General features: G+C 48.2%; 4 protein-coding genes and 2 pseudogenes across 4 annotated transcripts; 4 read left to right on the top strand and 2 right to left on the bottom strand.

Moving 5' to 3' along the window:
* Positions 1 to 1667: 1667 nt before the first annotated feature.
* On the top strand, positions 1668 to 4018 carry LOC109781342 (peroxidase 3). Its single transcript, XM_020339943.4, has 4 exons — positions 1668 to 2044; positions 2190 to 2381; positions 2472 to 2634; positions 3419 to 4018. The coding sequence occupies exons 1-4, from the start codon at positions 1787 to 1789 to the stop codon at positions 3838 to 3840; spliced, it is 1035 nt and encodes a 344-aa protein (XP_020195532.1). The 5' UTR covers positions 1668 to 1786; the 3' UTR covers positions 3841 to 4018.
* A 503-nt stretch (positions 4019 to 4521) lies between these two features.
* LOC123494471 (uncharacterized) lies at positions 4522 to 8506 on the bottom strand (annotated as a pseudogene).
* Positions 5189 to 5781, top strand: LOC109781329 (peroxidase 39-like). Its single transcript, XM_020339929.4, has one exon. It carries the CDS (start codon positions 5189 to 5191, stop codon positions 5447 to 5449), a length of 261 nt encoding a protein of 86 aa, XP_020195518.2. The 3' UTR covers positions 5450 to 5781.
* A 746-nt stretch (positions 8507 to 9252) lies between the features above and the next one.
* Positions 9253 to 9845, top strand: LOC123494470 (peroxidase 39-like). Its single transcript, XM_045230348.2, has one exon. It carries the CDS (start codon positions 9253 to 9255, stop codon positions 9511 to 9513), a length of 261 nt encoding a protein of 86 aa, XP_045086283.2. The 3' UTR covers positions 9514 to 9845.
* A 390-nt stretch (positions 9846 to 10235) lies between these two features.
* On the bottom strand, positions 10236 to 12570 carry LOC109781328 (uncharacterized; annotated as a pseudogene).
* A 746-nt stretch (positions 12571 to 13316) lies between these two features.
* LOC123494469 (peroxidase 39-like) lies at positions 13317 to 13785 on the top strand. The gene has a single exon (XM_045230347.2). It carries the CDS (start codon positions 13317 to 13319, stop codon positions 13575 to 13577), a length of 261 nt encoding a protein of 86 aa, XP_045086282.2. The 3' UTR covers positions 13578 to 13785.

Raw genomic sequence — 13785 nt, 5'->3', positions numbered from 1 at the left:
GTAACTAGGTGATTATAAAGGTGCTCTACAGGTGTCTCCGAAGGTACTTGTTGGGTTGGCGTATTTCGAGATTAGGATTCGTCACTCCGATTGTCGGAGAGGTATCTCTGGGCCCACTCGGTAATGCACATCACTTAAGCCTTGCAAGCATTGCAACTAATGAGCTAGTTGCGGGATGATGTATTACGGAACGAGTAAAGAGACTTGCCGGTAACGAGATTGAACTAGGTATTGAGATACCGATGATCGAATCTCGGGCAAGTAACATACCGATGACAAAGGGATAAACGTATGTTGTTATGCGGTCTGACCCATAAAGATCTTCGTAGAATATGTGGGAGCCAATATGAGCATCCAGGTTCCGCTATTGGTTATTGACCGGAGACGTGCCTCGGTCATGTCTACATAGTTCTCGAACCCGTAGGGTCCGCACGCTTAACGTTTCGATGACAGTTATATTATGAGTTTATATGTTTTGATGTACCGAAGGTTGTTCGGAGTCCCGGATGTGATCACGAACATGACGAGGAGTCTCGAAATGGTCGAGACATAAAGATTGATATATTGGAAGCCTATATTTGGATATCGGAAGTGTTCCGGGTGAAATCGGGATTTTACCGGAGTACCGGGGGTTACCGGACCCCCCCGGGGGGCTTAATGGGCCTACATGGGCCTTAGTGGAAATAGAGGGCAGCAAGGGGAGTGTGGGGCGCGCCCCCCCAAGGCCCAAACCGAATTGGTTTAGGGCAAGGGGGCCGGCCCCCTCTTTCCTTCTCCTCCTCTCCCTTTCCTTCCCCCTCTCCTACTCCTACTAGGAATAGGAGGAGTCCTACTCCCAGTAGGACTCCCCCTTGGCGCGCCTCTCCCTGTCCGGCCGCCTCCTCCCCTTGCTCCTTTATATACGGGGGCAGGGGGGCACCCCAGAGACACAACAATTGATCGTTTGATCTTTTAGCCGTGTGCGGTGCCCCCCTCCATCATAGTCCACCTCAATAATACTGTAGCGGTGCTTAGGCGAAGCCCTGCGTCGGTAGAACATCATCATCGTCACCACGCCGTCGTGCTGACGAAACTCTCCCTCAACACTCGGCTGGATCAGAGTTCGAGGGACGTTATCGGGCTGAACGTGTGCTGAACTCGGAGGTGCCGTGCGTTCGGTACTTGATCGGTCGGATTGTGAAGACGTACGACTACATCAACCGCGTTGTGCTAACGCTTTCGCTTTCGGTCTACGAGGACGTACGACTACATCAACCGCGTTGTGCTAACGCTTCCGCTTTCGGTCTACGAGGGTACGTGGACAACACTCTCCCCTCTCGTTGCTATGCATCACCATGATCTTGCGTGTGCGTAGGATTTTTTTTGAAATTACTACGTTCCCTAATAATGATAACGGGGCGCATCCAAATTATTAAACTGTGCAAGTTGTGCAACATGCGTCGTGTGAGCCAATGTGCGAGGTGTGCTTTTCTCGAGAAGAAATTACGAGATAAAAAGAGGTTGGCATCTCATTGGCTCGAGTGCATGTGTAGCAATGCACAGTACCGCCACGCCTGGCCTCACGCCACTGGTTTCACTCGCAAGTAAGCCAGGGGCCTACACAACGATACCCGCAGATGTACTGCTGCCTCCACTGCCATGCGTATATAACGCAGCCCAAGTCGAGCGTCGATCGGCGTACTGACCTTGCTCTACTGTACTGCGCCTCTGTTGCTACATACCACTTCAGAGAGTCGACCAGAGTACCAGCGAACAGAGTGAGTTGTGATCACCAGGCACACGCGCCATGGCCGCCGCCGTGCCGTTGCCATTGCCGGTGATGCTCCTTGTCGCGGTGGCCGTTATGCTCGTCGGTGCCGGCGCAGGCGCGGCCGGGGTGCGCGGCGGGCGGCAGCGGCAGCAGCAGCTGAGGATGGGGTTCTACGACAAGAGCTGCCCGGCGGCGGAGCGGATCGTGGGCGACTACGTCCGGCTGCACGTCCGGCGCGTGCCCACCGTCGCGCCCGCGCTGCTCCGGACGCACTACCACGACTGCTTCGTCAGGGTACGCACGCACGCACGCACGTGCACACGAGCATTCCATTCCATACGTGCGCGTGACTCCATGCAAATGCTGCATCAGTTCTGTGCTTATGAATTAATTTACCGTCGCGCGCTGGTGTGGTGTGGTGTGGTGTGCGTGCATGCAGGGCTGCGATGGCTCCATCCTGCTCAACTCCACGGCCGCCGGCGCGGCGGAGAAGGACGCGCCGCCGAACCTGACGCTGCGGGGGTTCGACCTCATCGACCGCGTCAAGGGCCTCGTCGAGGAGGCCTGCCCCGGCGTCGTCTCCTGCGCCGACGTCCTCGCGCTCGCCGCCCGGGACGCCGTCGCCGCCATTGTACGCCGCGCTCTGCTCAGCGCAGCTCACGTACGCCATCTGGTCGTCTGTCCATAGCCGGCACTGACGTGCACACGTACTGCGGTGCAGGGCGGTCCGTCGTGGCGCGTGCCGACGGGGAGGAGGGACGGCACGGTGTCGACCATGCAGGAGGCGGTCCGCGAGCTGCCGTCGCCGTCGATGACCTTCCCGCAGCTCGTCGCCCTGTTCGCCGGCAAGGGCCTCGACGTGCGCGACCTCGTCTGGCTGTCAGGTGCGTGCCCAACGTACACACACTACACTAGCTTAACAATCAACCAGCTCTGCATGCATGTAGTACGTAGTCTGATCATATGGATTACTAAACTAAACATCTGCTAAAAAGATTGAACAGAGACAAATGACCCCAAATTATCTGAGAAGTGGCAGCCACCGACACGATGAAAGGCCGTCAGTTATCGCCCATTCTTTGTGTGCCGATCGGGCATTGCAAAGCAGCAAGAAGAATCGTTGCTTTATCTGTCGGCCTCAAGCCAGATGGGCTGATATTCCCTCACCAACAACCGTAGTTTCTGAACACCAGCTGCCACACCGAATCAGTCACTTTCCAGACTTCAGTAAAATGTAAACCCATCGTTTTGCTTCCTCTAGTTTTGGAAGCCATTGGAGTCACTGATGCTTGCCTGTGAACGGCATCCATTTCTGACGATGGCAAGCTCATGCTTACATGTCTACTTCACCTGTATTATCAATCAAGTCCAAACCGATAGTCCTTTGCTTTATATCCTGTCTCCTATTCCACACTTTAACATTTAAGTAGGGCCAACTTTCGAAATAGACTCTACCAATGCTACGCTGAGATCCAACAAAAACCATATCTTTTTCTCTACCGACTTCACCAAAAAAAAAGTTCATCGAGAGGAGTTCAGCGATTAAATTACTTGAATCTACGACGAGCATGAAAAAGGGAATTTATATCTGCGTGGAAACAAATACTACTACTGAACTATTTCTTCCACGTTGGAACGTGTTTCTGAATCCAACCTGACGAGTTGCAGGTGCGCACACCATCGGCATCGCCCACTGCTCCTCCTTCGCCGACCGCCTCTACAGCTACCCCAGCGCCGGCAACGGCACCGGGACCGTCCCGCCCCTCGACGCCGCCTACGCCGCCAACCTGCGGCAGCGCAAGTGCAGGATGGGCGGCCGCGACGCCGCGGTGGAGATGGACCCCGGCAGCTTCCTGACGTTCGACCTCGGCTACTACCACACTGTGCTCAAGCACAGGGCCCTGTTCCGGTCCGACGCCGCGCTGGTCACCGACGCCGCGGCGCGGGCCGACATTGCCGGCGTCGTGTCAAGCCCGCCGGAGGTGTTCTTCCAGGTGTTTGCGCGGTCCATGGCGAGGTTGGGCGCCGTGGAGGTCAAGACCGGCTCTCAGGGAGAGATCAGGAAGCACTGCGCCGTCGTCAACAGCTAGATCGAACGGAGATACTATGATTTTGCTCCTATTCTTTGGTCATCTGTAACCAGTGCTATTTGGATCATATTTTTGTTGAGAATGGTGGTAGAATAACTGAGTCTGCAGGCTAACTGTGGTTCACAGAAGATATGACATGTGTATGCACTACTTACAAGATTGAAGTTGTATTCATAGGTATGTGAAAGCTCCGAAAAATATACAAGTAGCGACGATGAAACATACGTAACTGCGAACTCACTGAATTCAAAGAGTATTACAAGTGTTTGAAATTGTCTCATCAAATAGAGAACAAATATAAGCCAACCACTTCTGCTCACATAGCAACAGATCATTACAGCTTAAGAAACAGATAGCAGAGTCATAGACAATACATATACGACCATGGCAGACTGTTCGACTAAACTTCAAGAACCACTCAGGCGCTAGCATAGAACAGAGTGCCGTACTGTCAGGTGCACTTCATCTTGAGTATGAACTTTTGGTGCACTGCATCTATGCAACTGAAGAAAGCAAACCTCCAGATCTTGCAGAAAAACAGTGCTCCAAACCATACCCAGAAACCGAAGACAGTTCCAGCAATCACTGAGTAGTACAACCACAGTGTATCAAGTTCATGGTGATGTTCCTTTGCCCCATCCGCGGGTGTTGTAGTACCTGAACTGTTTGTACAGGCAAAGTTCAATGGGGGACCACATAGCCCCAGATTATCGCTATAAATTGACGGGTCATCGAGTGTTTGGAGCTGACTTCCTGTAGGTATCTCACCTGATAGACGGTTGTTTGAGAGGTTAAGAGAGCTCAGGAACTTCAAGTTTGACATGCTAGGAGGAATAGGACCAGACAGTTTATTCCACGAGAGGTCAAGGGATTCTAACAACTTCAGATTGCCAATGTCCTTTGGGATACTACCAGACAGATTATTTCTTGACATATTTAGTAACTGGATCCCTCGAAGATTTGTCAACTCTGAAGGGATTTCACCGGAGAGAGAATTGCCGGATAGATCAATACCAGTCACAAATAGATCTGTTTCCTCAAAGGTGTACTCCCGTCTCTTCCAAAGTATACCTATGCTGCCGTCACCAATGAAATGGAAGGGTCTCAATTCTATGTAAGTTGTTGTAACCGGATTGGGAATTTTGAAACCACACCCAATCAGACACACCGTATTCACAAAACTGTGATACTAGTATTTCACCAAAACCGTAGTTTCTGAGCACTGCCACACCGAATCAGACACTTTCCAGACTTCAGTAAAATGTTCCAAACATTTAGCAAAAGAGTATTTGGTAGTATTAATTTGTTTCGAATCATGTAAAACCTGCTCCCAACCATCGTGGTGGAGATGGACCCCGGCAGCTTCCTGACGTTCGACCTTGGCTACTACCATACTGTGCTCAAGCACAGGGCCCAGTTCCGGTCCGACGCTGCGTTGGTCACCAATGCCGTGGCACGGGCCGACATCGCCGGCGTCATGTCAAGCCCGTCAGAGGTGTTCTTCGAGGTGTTCTCGCGGTCCATGGCGAGGCTCGGGGCCGTGCAGGTCAAGACCGGCTCTCAGGGGGAGATGGAGATCAGGAAGCACTGCGCCGTCGTCAACAGCTAGATCGAACATAGATGGGCATCGAGGGGTGACTTTCCCTGGAAACTGTTGGTGGATGCTGTCATTTTGCTCTTATTCTTTGGTCATCTGTAACCAGTGTTGTTCGGATCATATTTTTGTTATAGAACAACCGAGTCTTCAGGTTAATTGTGAACAGAGAAGATATGACATGTGTATGCACTACTTAAAAGATTGAAGTTGTATTCATAGGTACCAGCAAGCTCCGAAAAATATACACGCGACGACGACGAAACATGACTGCAACTCACAAAATTCGGAGAATTACACCTACTACAAGTCTCTAGAAAACTGCCTCATGAGAAGCTCAGAACAAATATAAGCCACTGCTGCTCATAGAGGAACAGATCATTACAACTTATAAGAAACTAAGACAAGGATCATGGACGATACAATATATGTCCACTGCAGATACTGCAAGTCTGAGGAAACTTCAAGAGGCACTCTAGCGCTAGGACAAAGCAGAGTGCCGTACTGTCAGGTGCGCTTCATCTTCAGTATAAACTTTTGGTACAGCGCATCGATGCAGCTGAAGAAAGCAAACCTCCAGATCTTGCAGAAAAACAGTGCTGCACACCATACCCAAAAACTGAAGACAGTTCCAGCAATCACTGAGTAGTAAAGCCATAATGTTTCAAGTTCATGGTGATGTTCCTTTGCCCCATCCGCTGGTGTCGTAGTATCTGAATTGTTTGTACATGGAATGCTCAATGGGGGACCACAAAGTCCGAGGTTATTGCTATAGATCGATGGGTCCTCGAGTGTCTGGAGCTGACTTCCTGTAGGTATCTCGCCTGATAGACGGTTGTTCGAGAGGTTAAGAGAGCTCAGGAACATCAAGTCTGACATGGTAACGGGAATAGGACCCGATAGTTTGTTCCACGAGAGGTCAAGCGATTCTAATAACTTTAAGTTGCCAATGTTCTCCGGGATGCTACCAGATAGATAATTTCCGGAGAGATCAATACCAGTCACAAATGCACCTTTTTCCTTAAAGGTGTACTCCCTTCTCTTCCAAAGTATATCTATGCTACCATCACCAGGAAATCGAAAGGGTCCCAACACTATGTAAGTTGTTGTAACCGGCTGCACCATGGATGCCTGACTCATCGATGGGAAGTTGATGAAATTTTCTGTTATGGAACCTACAAAAGTATTTTCAGAGAGATCAAGGAGTTGGAGATGGGAGAGTTTTAGTAGCTGACTGGGAATACTTCCATGGAACATGTTTGATCGCAGTCTTAGATTCCTCAGCAAAGGGTTGCTTTCCCCTATCCACGGAGGGAGTGCACCAGACATCTTATTGTTCCCAAGATCCAAAATAACAAGGCTTTTGAAGTTCTTCAACACTGCTGGAAAGCAACCTGTGAACTTGTTGTTGGACAAGTGCAACAAACTTAGCGACGAATTGCAGTTAGCTGAGGTTGGAACTACCCCAGCAAAAGCATTGCTCGACAAATCCAAGAATTGTAGATCTCTCAAATTCCACAAGCAACCAGGAAGCTCACCAAACAACTGATTGTTCGATAGATCCAAGATTCGCAGAAGTGTTAGTTGACAAAAGACATACAATGGTTTTCCCAGGAACCCGCTATTCTTGGCCACTTTGACAACTGGCAACTGCTTGCTGTCAAGATTAGGACCGATACCCGTAAACTTGTTGTCAGACAAGAAGAGAGCAACAAGGTTTACCAGCGAGGAGATGGTTGCAGGAATCTCACCCTCAAGATGGTTGAAGCTGGCACGAAGGAGTTTCAAAGATGATGCATTACCGATATTTGATGGCATAATTCCAGTGAGGTGGTTCTTCGACAAGTCCAATGCTTGCAAATTTGGCATGCTGCCAACCTCCACCGGGATCGAGCCAGTAAAGTTGTTGCGGGAAAGGAGGAGACACAGTAGCTCCTTCCACTTGCTGATCTGAGAAGGGATGCTTCCAGCTAACAAGTTGTCGCTTACATCAAAATGCTTGAGCTTGGTCCAGTTTGTAAACATCTCTTGCGGAATAGTACCACTGATACTGTTTCCCTCTATTATAAAAGTCTGCAACTTTCGTATCATGGCAAAAGATGGTGGCAAGCTTCCAAATAATCGATTCCCTGCCAGGACCATATCCCGGAGGCTAGTAAGGTTTCCCAGTTCAGGTGGAATAGTAGAAACCAAGCTAGCATATCCGAGGCCGAGCGTCTCCAGCAACTGAAGCTGACCGAGTGAGGCTGGAATTGACCCACCAAGTGGGTTAACGGATAGTGAAAGATATCGGAGTCCAGGTATCATCCCCAGCACCTCTGGGATTCCTCCTGTGAGATTATTTCTCTTGAGTGTTAGTATCTCTAGCTTTTGGAGCCTTGAGAGTGAGCAAGGTATGGAGCCAGAGAATAAATTAATGGACAGATTTAGATACCTCAACCTTGGTACAATCTCCGGCAGTGAATCTGGTAACGGCCCTGTGAAGGCGTTACCTGATAAATCGAGGAACCTCATCCTCACATGGGTGCAGTTGAGGATGAATTGTGGGAAGGTACCACTGAGATTGTTATTAGCTAGAGATAACAGCTTTAAAGTGGACATAGGTGAGAAATTGGCATATTCTGGGTTGGTAAGCTTGTTATTTCCCAAATCTAATTTGATAATTATTGGTAGCTTGCTGAGTTGGTAGGGGATGACACCAACAAGATTGTTGCTGCTCAAGTTCATAACGGTGAGGGTTAGAAACAAAGATATATTTGCTGGGATAACACCACCAAGGTTATTTGCCCCAAGGTCAAGCACTGTGAGGTTTTGAAGCACTGGAGAGTAGAAGGCGTGTAGCGTACCATTGATCCCCGCACTACGAAGTTGGACCTCAGTAACATGTCCGGCAGTGTCACAGGTGACACCGTACCAAGAACATGTAGAGTTGGCAACCGACCAGGAGGACAGCGAGTCGGCGCGGATCAAACTGGACTTCCATCGGAGTAGTGCCTCTGCTTCTGGGTTGATTTCCGTGGCTGTGCATACTAGCAGGAAAATTGAGATATAGAAGAGTTTCTGCAGAGCCATTTCAGCGGCTTACAGCGTTTATGAGAAAATGGCAGGCTAAGGATGATCTATGTATTGGCTTTACACATGTAGCTAGAGTGCAGACAGATCAAATCATGTCAGTGTCATTGCGTATGAAGACTTGATTAAAGACTTCGGACTTGGGGTTTTGTTGGAGAATTATCAAATCATAAATTGTGTCAATGGTCTGCGGCCACGCGCCGTTGAAAAATAGCCAGCTTCTCACTGAAGTTTTTAGAACTCACGAGTAAGGTGATTGGGTGTGGTTGCCTGCTAACACAAATCCAACCATCTGTCCAGATGCATCACTCAACTACAACGGCCAAATCAAATCAGCTTATCAGCCAGTCGATCTCTCTACGATCGAATGCAGACCAATTACGCAACCAATTCAGACCCATATTTCGTTAGCACTGCAGGTCTACTGTGTCTAGGGGATGACAAATGCACGCCATATCTGGGGATTTCAGTTTACAAGCAAATAATCTTGGAGATACTAGTATTTCACAATGCAAAACTGTGACAAACGGATTGGGAATTTTGAAACCACACCCAATCAGACACACCGTATTCACAAAACTGTGATACTAGTATTTCACCAAAACCGTAGTTTCTGAGCACTGCCACACCGAATCAGACACTTTCCAGACTTCAGTAAAATGTTCCAAACATTTAGCAAAAGAGTATTTGGTAGTATTAATTTGTTTCGAATCATGTAAAACCTGCTCCCAACCATCGTGGTGGAGATGGACCCCGGCAGCTTCCTGACGTTCGACCTTGGCTACTACCATACTGTGCTCAAGCACAGGGCCCAGTTCCGGTCCGACGCTGCGCTGGTCACCAATGCCGTGGCACGGGCCGACATCGCCGGCGTCATGTCAAGCCCGTCAGAGGTGTTCTTCGAGGTGTTCTCGCGGTCCATGGCGAGGCTCGGGGCCGTGCAGGTCAAGACCGGCTCTCAGGGGGAGATGGAGATCAGGAAGCACTGCGCCGTCGTCAACAGCTAGATCGAACATAGATGGGCATCGAGGGGTGACTTTCCCTGGAAACTGTTGGTGGATGCTGTCATTTTGCTCTTATTCTTTGGTCATCTGTAACCAGTGTTGTTCGGATCATATTTTTGTTATAGAACAACCGAGTCTTCAGGTTAATTGTGAACAGAGAAGATATGACATGTGTATGCACTACTTAAAAGATTGAAGTTGTATTCATAGGTACCAGCAAGCTCCGAAAAATATACACGCGACGACGACGAAACATGACTGCAACTCACAAAATTCGGAGAATTACACCTACTACAAGTCTCTAGAAAACTGCCTCATGAGAAGCTCAGAACAAATATAAGCCACTGCTGCTCATAGAGGAACAGATCATTACAACTTATAAGAAACTAAGACAAGGATCATGGACGATACAATATATGTCCACTGCAGATACTGCAAGTCTGAGGAAACTTCAAGAGGCACTCTAGCGCTAGGACAAAGCAGAGTGCCGTACTGTCAGGTGCGCTTCATCTTCAGTATAAACTTTTGGTACAGCGCATCGATGCAGCTGAAGAAAGCAAACCTCCAGATCTTGCAGAAAAACAGTGCTGCACACCATACCCAAAAACTGAAGACAGTTCCAGCAATCACTGAGTAGTAAAGCCATAATGTTTCAAGTTCATGGTGATGTTCCTTTGCCCCATCCGCTGGTGTCGTAGTATCTGAATTGTTTGTACATGGAATGCTCAATGGGGGACCACAAAGTCCGAGGTTATTGCTATAGATCGATGGGTCCTCGAGTGTCTGGAGCTGACTTCCTGTAGGTATCTCGCCTGATAGACGGTTGTTCGAGAGGTTAAGAGAGCTCAGGAACATCAAGTCTGACATGGTAACGGGAATAGGACCCGATAGTTTGTTCCACGAGAGGTCAAGCGATTCTAATAACTTTAAGTTGCCAATGTTCTCCGGGATGCTACCAGATAGATAATTTCCGGAGAGATCAATACCAGTCACAAATGCACCTTTTTCCTTAAAGGTGTACTCCCTTCTCTTCCAAAGTATATCTATGCTACCATCACCAGGAAATCGAAAGGGTCCCAACACTATGTAAGTTGTTGTAACCGGCTGCACCATGGATGCCTGACTCATCGATGGGAAGTTGATGAAATTTTCTGTTATGGAACCTACAAAAGTATTTTCAGAGAGATCAAGGAGTTGGAGATGGGAGAGTTTTAGTAGCTGACTGGGAATACTTCCATGGAACATGTTTGATCGCAGTCTTAGATTCCTCAGCAAAGGGTTGCTTTCCCCTATCCACGGAGGGAGTGCACCAGACATCTTATTGTTCCCAAGATCCAAAATAACAAGGCTTTTGAAGTTCTTCAACACTGCTGGAAAGCAACCTGTGAACTTGTTGTTGGACAAGTGCAACAAACTTAGCGACGAATTGCAGTTAGCTGAGGTTGGAACTACCCCAGCAAAAGCATTGCTCGACAAATCCAAGAATTGTAGATCTCTCAAATTCCACAAGCAACCAGGAAGCTCACCAAACAACTGATTGTTCGATAGATCCAAGATTCGCAGAAGTGTTAGTTGACAAAAGACATACAATGGTTTTCCCAGGAACCCGCTATTCTTGGCCACTTTGACAACTGGCAACTGCTTGCTGTCAAGATTAGGACCGATACCCGTAAACTTGTTGTCAGACAAGAAGAGAGCAACAAGGTTTACCAGCGAGGAGATGGTTGCAGGAATCTCACCCTCAAGATGGTTGAAGCTGGCACGAAGGAGTTTCAAAGATGATGCATTACCGATATTTGATGGCATAATTCCAGTGAGGTGGTTCTTCGACAAGTCCAATGCTTGCAAATTTGGCATGCTGCCAACCTCCACCGGGATCGAGCCAGTAAAGTTGTTGCGGGAAAGGAGGAGACACAGTAGCTCCTTCCACTTGCTGATCTGAGAAGGGATGCTTCCAGCTAACAAGTTGTCGCTTACATCAAAATGCTTGAGCTTGGTCCAGTTTGTAAACATCTCTTGCGGAATAGTACCACTGATACTGTTTCCCTCTATTATAAAAGTCTGCAACTTTCGTATCATGGCAAAAGATGGTGGCAAGCTTCCAAATAATCGATTCCCTGCCAGGACCATATCCCGGAGGCTAGTAAGGTTTCCCAGTTCAGGTGGAATAGTAGAAACCAAGCTAGCATATCCGAGGCCGAGCGTCTCCAGCAACTGAAGCTGACCGAGTGAGGCTGGAATTGACCCACCAAGTGGGTTAACGGATAGTGAAAGATATCGGAGTCCAGGTATCATCCCCAGCACCTCTGGGATTCCTCCTGTGAGATTATTTCTCTTGAGTGTTAGTATCTCTAGCTTTTGGAGCCTTGAGAGTGAGCAAGGTATGGAGCCAGAGAATAAATTAATGGACAGATTTAGATACCTCAACCTTGGTACAATCTCCGGCAGTGAATCTGGTAACGGCCCTGTGAAGGCGTTACCTGATAAATCGAGGAACCTCATCCTCACATGGGTGCAGTTGAGGATGAATTGTGGGAAGGTACCACTGAGATTGTTATTAGCTAGAGATAACAGCTTTAAAGTGGACATAGGTGAGAAATTGGCATATTCTGGGTTGGTAAGCTTGTTATTTCCCAAATCTAATTTGATAATTATTGGTAGCTTGCTGAGTTGGTAGGGGATGACACCAACAAGATTGTTGCTGCTCAAGTTCATAACGGTGAGGGTTAGAAACAAAGATATATTTGCTGGGATAACACCACCAAGGTTATTTGCCCCAAGGTCAAGCACTGTGAGGTTTTGAAGCACTGTAGAGTAGAAGGCGTGTAGCGTACCATTGATCCCCGCACTACGAAGTTGGACCTCAGTAACATGTCCGGCAGTGTCACAGGTGACACCGTACCAAGAACATGTAGAGTTGGCAACCGACCAGGAGGACAGCGAGTCGGCGCGGATCAAACTGGACTTCCATCGGAGTAGTGCCTCTGCTTCTGGGTTGATTTCCGTGGCTGTGCATACTAGCAGGAAAATTGAGATATAGAAGAGTTTCTGCAGAGCCATTTCAGCGGCTTACAGCGTTTATGAGAAAATGGCAGGCTAAGGATGATCTATGTATTGGCTTTACACATGTAGCTAGAGTGCAGACAGATCAAATCATGTCAGTGTCATTGCGTATGAAGACTTGATTAAAGACTTCGGACTTGGGGTTTTGTTGGAGAATTATCAAATCATAAATTGTGTCAATGGTCTGCGGCCACGCGCCGTTGAAAAATAGCCAGCTTCTCACTGAAGTTTTTAGAACTCACGAGTAAGGTGATTGGGTGTGGTTGCCTGCTAACACAAATCCAACCATCTGTCCAGATGCATCACTCAACTACAACGGCCAAATCAAATCAGCTTATCAGCCAGTCGATCTCTCTACGATCGAATGCAGACCAATTACGCAACCAATTCAGACCCATATTTCGTTAGCACTGCAGGTCTACTGTGTCTAGGGGATGACAAATGCACGCCATATCTGGGGATTTCAGTTTACAAGCAAATAATCTTGGAGATACTAGTATTTCACAATGCAAAACTGTGACAAACGGATTGGGAATTTTGAAACCACACCCAATCAGACACACCGTATTCACAAAACTGTGATACTAGTATTTCACCAAAACCGTAGTTTCTGAGCACTGCCACACCGAATCAGACACTTTCCAGACTTCAGTAAAATGTTCCAAACATTTAGCAAAAGAGTATTTGGTAGTATTAATTTGTTTCGAATCATGTAAAACCTGCTCCCAACCATCGTGGTGGAGATGGACCCCGGCAGCTTCCTGACGTTCGACCTTGGCTACTACCATACTGTGCTCAAGCACAGGGCCCAGTTCCGGTCCGACGCTGCGCTGGTCACCAATGCCGTGGCACGGGCCGACATCGCCGGCGTCATGTCAAGCCCGTCAGAGGTGTTCTTCGAGGTGTTCTCGCGGTCCATGGCGAGGCTCGGGGCCGTGCAGGTCAAGACCGGCTCTCAGGGGGAGATGGAGATCAGGAAGCACTGCGCCGTCGTCAACAGCTAGATCGAACATAGATGGGCATCGAGGGGTGACTTTCCCTGGAAACTGTTGGTGGATGCTGTCATTTTGCTCTTATTCTTTGGTCATCTGTAACCAGTGTTGTTCGGATCATATTTTTGTTATAGAACAACCGAGTCTTCAGGTTAATTGTGAACAGAGAAGATATGACATGTGTATGCACTACTTAAAAGATTGAAGTTGTATTCATAGG

Source organism: Aegilops tauschii, chromosome 6 (genome assembly GCF_002575655.3).
Source record: "Aegilops tauschii subsp. strangulata cultivar AL8/78 chromosome 6, Aet v6.0, whole genome shotgun sequence".
Classification (NCBI taxonomy): domain Eukaryota; kingdom Viridiplantae; phylum Streptophyta; class Magnoliopsida; order Poales; family Poaceae; genus Aegilops; species Aegilops tauschii.
This window is presented reverse-complemented; position numbering and strand designations above follow the sequence as displayed.

Coding starts and splice junctions, on each gene's coding strand:
- LOC109781342 (XM_020339943.4), top strand. CDS start 1,787: ATGGCCGCCGCCGTGCCGTTGCCATTGCCGGTGATGCTCCTTGTCGCG. Junction 2,045..2,189: donor ACCACGACTGCTTCGTCAGG/GTACGCACGCAC, acceptor GCGTGCATGCAG/GGCTGCGATGGCTCCATCCT. Junction 2,635..3,418: donor CGACCTCGTCTGGCTGTCAG/GTGCGTGCCCAA, acceptor GACGAGTTGCAG/GTGCGCACACCATCGGCATC.
- LOC109781329 (XM_020339929.4), top strand. CDS start 5,189: ATGGACCCCGGCAGCTTCCTGACGTTCGACCTTGGCTACTACCATACT.
- LOC123494470 (XM_045230348.2), top strand. CDS start 9,253: ATGGACCCCGGCAGCTTCCTGACGTTCGACCTTGGCTACTACCATACT.
- LOC123494469 (XM_045230347.2), top strand. CDS start 13,317: ATGGACCCCGGCAGCTTCCTGACGTTCGACCTTGGCTACTACCATACT.